The sequence below is a fragment of the Zootoca vivipara genome, chromosome 6 (assembly GCF_965207765.1).
Source record: "Zootoca vivipara chromosome 6, rZooViv2.hap1.1, whole genome shotgun sequence".
Classification (NCBI taxonomy): domain Eukaryota; kingdom Metazoa; phylum Chordata; class Lepidosauria; order Squamata; family Lacertidae; genus Zootoca; species Zootoca vivipara.
Genome location: NC_142589.1, coordinates 68,879,340 through 68,885,669, shown reverse-complemented (window position 1 = coordinate 68,885,669; position 6,330 = coordinate 68,879,340). Strand labels below are relative to the sequence as shown.

The 6,330-nt window shown below is 46.1% G+C and overlaps 1 protein-coding gene across 1 annotated transcript in view; it reads left to right on the top strand.

Annotated features, from left to right (window-relative positions):
• The first annotated feature begins 1,182 nt into the window (after positions 1–1,182).
• Positions 1,183–6,330, top strand: part of LOC148685394 (IgGFc-binding protein-like) — a 29,558-nt gene continuing 24,410 nt past the window's right edge. The window contains exons 1-3 of the mRNA XM_088671327.1: positions 1,183–1,215; positions 2,741–2,837; positions 4,563–5,825. Coding sequence (XP_088527453.1) covers positions 1,183–1,215; positions 2,741–2,837; positions 4,563–5,825 — 1,393 coding nt within the window. The remainder of the gene's footprint in view (positions 1,216–2,740; positions 2,838–4,562; positions 5,826–6,330) is intronic.

Genomic DNA, 6,330 nt, shown 5'->3' with positions numbered 1-6,330 from the left:
CTTGGTGAGGGCCGTAGCTCAGTGATAGAGCACCTTACCTTGCAAGTAGAAGGCCACAAGTTCAATTCCCAGCATCTTCAGGTAGGCTTGGGGGAGACTCCTTCCTGAAACCCTGGAGAGCTGTTGTCAGTCAGTGAAGACAATACTGAGCAAGACGAACCAATGATCTGACTCAGTACAGTATAAGGGAGCTTCCTATGGTCTGCAGAAAAGCCATTTGGAATATAAGCAGTCCAACTACAGGTGAAACTCGGAAAATTGGAATATCGTCAAAAACTGCATTTATTTCAGTAATGCAACTTATTATTTTTTTATTTTTCTTTTAATTTTTTACAAATGCTTTCTTTTGGAAATTCCACAGTAATAAAACAAATAGTTACAATACTACAAAAATGAACATCGCTATTACATTTCATTAATTCCATTCCATTTATAATTGACCCACCTAACAACAAATAATTACAATTACAACAAAGAAAGGCTTGACATATCTTGCTTTGCATGTCATGCATCTATTTCATATATTGGTTTCACCTTTTAAGTTGCGTTACTGAAATAAATGCACTTTTTGACGATGTTCTAATTTTCTGAGTTTCACCTGTATATAGCCTGTGGATGCCTTCCAGATGTTCTGGACTGGGGGAGCTGTAGTCCAAAACACCTGGAGGACCCCAGGTTGGCAAACGACCAGTTAAAGATCTGTAACAGAACATTTTTATTCCCTAATGGTATCGGTATCATGTTGGTCTGTCAAATACTGTTAGTTGTCCCTTGTGTATCAGAAGCCCAACTGGCTTCAATTAGAAGTTGGGCACTCTCTTGCAGCAGACATTTGTCTGGGATCCTTGGTGTTAGTTCTCAGATGTGTCTTGAATATCCTTTTATGCCAACAAGGCTTTATCCATTCACACACACACACACACACACACACACACACACACACACACACACGATTCAGTCATTTCTGATTATCATCTGTAGGCTCAGCCACCCATCCACTTTCCCTGAGGGAAAACCTGTGGTTTAGCACCGAATCAGAGGCTACAGCAATCCGGTATTTTGCAGATTGACATATGTTCCAATTTAGCGTTAAACAATGGGTTTTCTCAGGGGAAAGTTGTGAGACAAAGGCAAAATTGCTCAGACTTCTCATGTAACCATAGTTGTAGCTGTTTGAAAGAAATGGAGAAAGATGGTTACAATTTGCTGAGCCAGGTAAAAGGGAGCTAGAATTCGTATATGTTGCCACACAGGCTCTAGAAGGCATGTTGTAGATGTTCAAGAGACAAATGATCAGATCGGAGGATGGGAATTTACCTTGAATCTGCAGATTACTTGAACTACTTTCTTCTGCTATTTTTTTTTATTTTTTTTAGCCATGGCAACAAGACTGCTGCTGCCTTGGATCAGGCTGGTGCTCCTATTTGGTGAGTTTAGTGCTAATCGGTAACCTGCAGGTTGGCCCTACAAATGAGACACTACTTGCACATTTTTCACTGTGGGGCAAATGCAGATGCTGACAGAACAGGGACTTGCTCACAACCTGGCTAAACTTTCCTTGACCCAGAATTCCAGTTTGCGTCTATGGCTATCTGGCACCCAGCCCAATGTATTGTTGGCTGAGTTAACACATGTCCAGTCCCTACCACTGTGGGTAACCTATGACCGATGTTGTCGGACTCCAGCTCCCATCATCCCCAGCCATCAAAGATAATGGTCAGGGATGATGGGATCTGGAGTCCAACCACACCCGGAGGACACTGATTCTGAATGTCTAAAGTCAAAGATTTACAAAATGCAACTTACAAAATGCGAGCCTGTCTGGTTTTCTCAGCTCACTTCAGCTCACACTCTGCTAACAACCTAAAACCTTAATATAGGAACAAAGGAGCAGTTATTCGTTCTCTCCATTCTCTCCACACTGTTCAGACCTCAAACTCTGAAGCCTTTCCTCATAGATTCAGTTGCTGTTCTCAGAGACTGCACCCCAGTCTACCGTAGCACCTTCCCCTGCTTTGTATTCTTTCCAGAGCCAGCAGCACCTTTGTCTTTTCAAAATTCCACCTGGCTTTTAATGACTTTGCGGCTTAAAACGTTTTGAAGGCATGTTTGTATTTTATTTAATGTATTTTGGTACTCGTTGGAAGCCGCCCAGAGTGGCGGGGGAAACCCAGCCAGATGGGCGGGGTATAAATAATAAAATAATAATAAATAATAATAATAACCCTATTGCTTACACACCCTATTTGCTGTGTTGCACCTTATGTTGTTGTTGTTTATTTAATAATCATATTTTTAACTATTATTTGGTAAGGTACCTAGAGAACTTTTCTTATGGGGTAGCTGAGAAATACCTTTGATTCATTAATTCAAAGTTTTATTTATTCTTTTCCTTTGGGGGGGGAACATGGTATGTTCATACAGTACGTAAGTCAAATTTGCTGGTGTAGCTAGGGTAGGGGTGTGGGGCTGTACTGTTGCTCATTCATCCTACCAGATCCCCCACCCCCTCACCAATTCCATTCCTTAACACCTGGTAAAACTCCCCTTCCTTTACACCCAGCCATTCCCATTCCTCCTCCCTATACACCCTATTAAGCCCTTCTCCTCCTGCTTTTACAACTCCACCACCTTGCTAACTCTGCACTCTCACTGACCTTGCTAATGCCCCTTACAGCTTGCCCAAACACAGAGCCTTCTTCCACTCAGAGCTCACCTGAACTATGTCCCCTCCCATTAGACATTCCACCCAGCTGCCACGGCCATTTCATACTTAGCTGCAGAGGGCGAGGACGAGGGAAGCCATGGACAGCAGTGGGAGAGCAGGACGGATGTTGGTGAGCTGCCTGCCCAGCCCTGCCTGTTCCTCAGTGCCTCGCCTGGGGCACATGCCCACATCCATTTCTCTCCTCCTTGTCTTCTGAAGCTGCTGAAGCTGAAGTGGGCAAGACAGTTGCAGGGAGCTGTCTCAGTCTGTCCTCATTGTTCCTCTCCAGTTTTGCCTGGACTGCCTGCTCTGCCACCATCTCTGTTTGCTTGGGCTCCCCACTGTCAGCTTCAGCCACGCACAAACTCAGCCATCTTCCTAGGCCACCCACCCACTCACTTGGACCACCTGCCTTCCTGCATCTGCACTCCAACACTCTTGTTCTGTTATCATGCTGCAACACGCTGATCAGTTGCGTGTGGAGATCCTTTAACCTAGGCCTAGAAATAAATTCAGACATGACTCATATTTTTGGTTTGGTTTTGGCAGAATTTAGGCCACAACTTTATTGATTGCAAATCAAGTGAGTGGTTGCATAGGCTCTGGTTCCGAAAGCTACCTAGGGTAGCGCTGACTCAGGGCGCACCATGAGTCAGCAACCAGGTCCACACCTGGGACGGGGGTCCTGACTAACGCCAGGCCCTGATTCCCCCATGTGTGCCCAGAACTCTGGAGAGGGCACAACCCCGCTTGGGGGAATACCAACCAGAAGTCCAATGGATTCCTTTAAGAGGAATACCTGTGGATAGGGTGGTAAGGGATCATTCCACCCCTATCAGCATGAACCACAGCCTATCCGCCAACCGTACAAGTTGTGACAAATTGCTACGTGGCAGGCAAAACCCAAATGGCAACAGCCAATCAGCCAAGTGGGGAAAATTCCTGCCGTGCCCCTGCAACAACGTCAGACGACACATGACAGCATAGCAAGGTCAAGTGAAAGCCCTAAAATTAGGGAGAGGTGGGCGGGTGTTCTGATGCCCTGTGCCGGAGAAGAAGGCTCTCTACGGACACGTGCAGCGCCTAAATAGTGGTCCATCTGACTCTTTGATTGGCATGCCCTCAGCCCATTTGCACCCTGTCAGATGGACCACCAATAGGGTGTTGTGGCTGCTCCAATTGTCCCCACCCGCTAGACCTCGTTGCTGGGACCCACCGCAACGCTTGCCCTCTCTTGCAGGGAGGACCCAATTACTTGTGAGGGAATGGGCAGGGCCGTCTCAAGCATGTCAGGCGCCGTGGTGCGGAGATCGCTCCGGCGCCCTCGCCCTGGTGGGCTCAGTGCGCAGGATGGCTTCCATGCGGCACCCCCCTGCCAGCCCGGCGCCCTGGAGCCCTGCGCCACCCAGCCTACCCCTAGAGCCGGCCCTGGAAATGGGAAAGGTATGTAGATGACCATATCTTGGTTCAATATTTCTAGGAAGAGTTGAAACGAAGAGAAACAAATTTACCAGGTGCTCTTTCAACTGTGTTTGCTTGGAACACGACAGCCTGGGTAACGGAATCTCACTAGAGGCCTCGCCAGGCTACAATCAAAACTTCCTTCTGTGAGGCAGGCTATCATAGGAAAAGCTGGATATTTTTAAGGGATGCTTCATAATGTATTGACAGATGAATAATCATTTGTTCCTCAGAGGTACTACTTTATTGGTTCCATGGAATTAATATTCCAAACAGGAATATTAATAGGTTCCTTTGAGTAATCATTTTCTTACTGCTGTAAGATAGGCTACTCAGATCATTATACAACAACTCTAATCGTTGCCACATCAAGTGATTAAAGCCCAGCACTGAGATACTTGCACTTGGCTAATTATCCATTCCTTCTGCCTTGCAGGGTATTGTGGAGCAAGTTCCAGAGGGACGGAATTTATCACAGCCTTCCTGGAGAACGCATACAAAAGTAACGGCACTCCTAAACTTCAGCTGCTTATCACTGGATATCATCCTGCAACCACCGTCACAGTCACAGTGAACAAATCTACATTTCAGAAAACGGTTTCTGTCAATGAGAAGGAGACCGTGTCCATTGTGGTTCCAGCCTCCTCAGAGATGAAGGGGACCAACATTTTTTATCAGACTGTGCGGATCCAAGCTGACAAAGATATATCGGTGTTTTCTTACAATGACAAGTTTTCAACAAGTGCTGCCACAGTCGTGTACCCAGTTCAGCAGCTGGGCACATCATATTATGTGGTAACCCCAGTGGGGGATGCGGCAAACACTTTCAAGGAATTTGCAGTTGTAGCCTATCAGTTTCCCACTCAAGTCACTATTCACCTGAAAGGGGCTGTGACATTCCAAGGGAAGGTTTATGGTGCAGGGAGCAGGCTTGTTGTTGACCTCAAAGCCTTCCAAGCCATCCAGCTGCAATGCTCAGTTGATTTGTCTGGTACCAAGGTTGAATCCGTTGCGCCCGTGGCTGTTTTGAGTGGGCACATCTGTGTCCAGAAGTTCTCATATTGTGACCATGTTGCTGAGCAGCTCTTGCCTGTTTCCAGCTGGGGCACCACCTTCATAGTTCCCCCAGTGCCCTTCCAAACTCAGACTGACATTGTGTATGTCGTCGCTTCCCAAGATAACACTTTGATCCAATACCAGTCTGGGGCCACTCCAGGTTCCCGCCGTGCAGTGGCTGGGGAAGTCATCCAGTTCCAAATGCAGCCATCTCAGTCCTATTTCTTCTCTGCCAATGCAGGGATCCAGGTCCTTTTCTTTTTTGCTGGTAACAGCAAGAAATACGACCCTTTCCTCATCAATGTCCCTGCTTTAAACAGCTACTGCACATCCTATCACATTGACGGGATTAAGGAGCTTGATAATTTTGCTGTCATCGTAGCAAAAACCTTAGATTCAAATGGGATCACATTAGAGAAGAGAGCCATTACAAATGCCAAGTGGACACGCATCCCTGGAACAGAGTATTCTTTCAGTCAACTTAGCTTGGGCAAAGAAGCCAGTGCCCTCTCTGTAGAGAATCCCAGCGCTCCTTTTGGGCTCTTCATTCTTGGAGGTGTACATGCTGATGGCTATGGCTCTGTGGCCCTTTGCTCTTGCAGTAAGTATCTGAATCTGTGCGTATACTTTAGGTTTTTATGCTACAAATGAGCTTTTTAAATCAATAACTAAAGTTGGCTACATCCTATTGAGTATCCAGTCCTTGTTTGTGGTTTCTTCCACTTCCAATGTTTTCATCTTTTGGCTTTCCAGCATTGGATGCTGTGTTTTAACATTACTGTGTGCTCATCTGTAGATTGTCAAAGAAAGTGACCCCTTATGGGCGGTAACTGAAGGACCACAGTAGATCACAATGAACCTGGGAATGGAACTTTAGTAGCCACTATTTTAGGGTGTAAAAGCACCTCCTAATTTTCACTATTCCATTCTGCCTGGAATACTTACCATAAATAGGTTAAAGAACTATAGCTTTCCGGGAAAAGCAAGTTGCTGTCTTGGACTGGAGAACCCCCATCGTTTGCTGTGACTGTCAGAATCTCCTTTCTTGTAACTTGAGAGTAGTGACTAGTGGGGTGCCACAGGGTTCTGTCTTGGGCCCAGTCTTA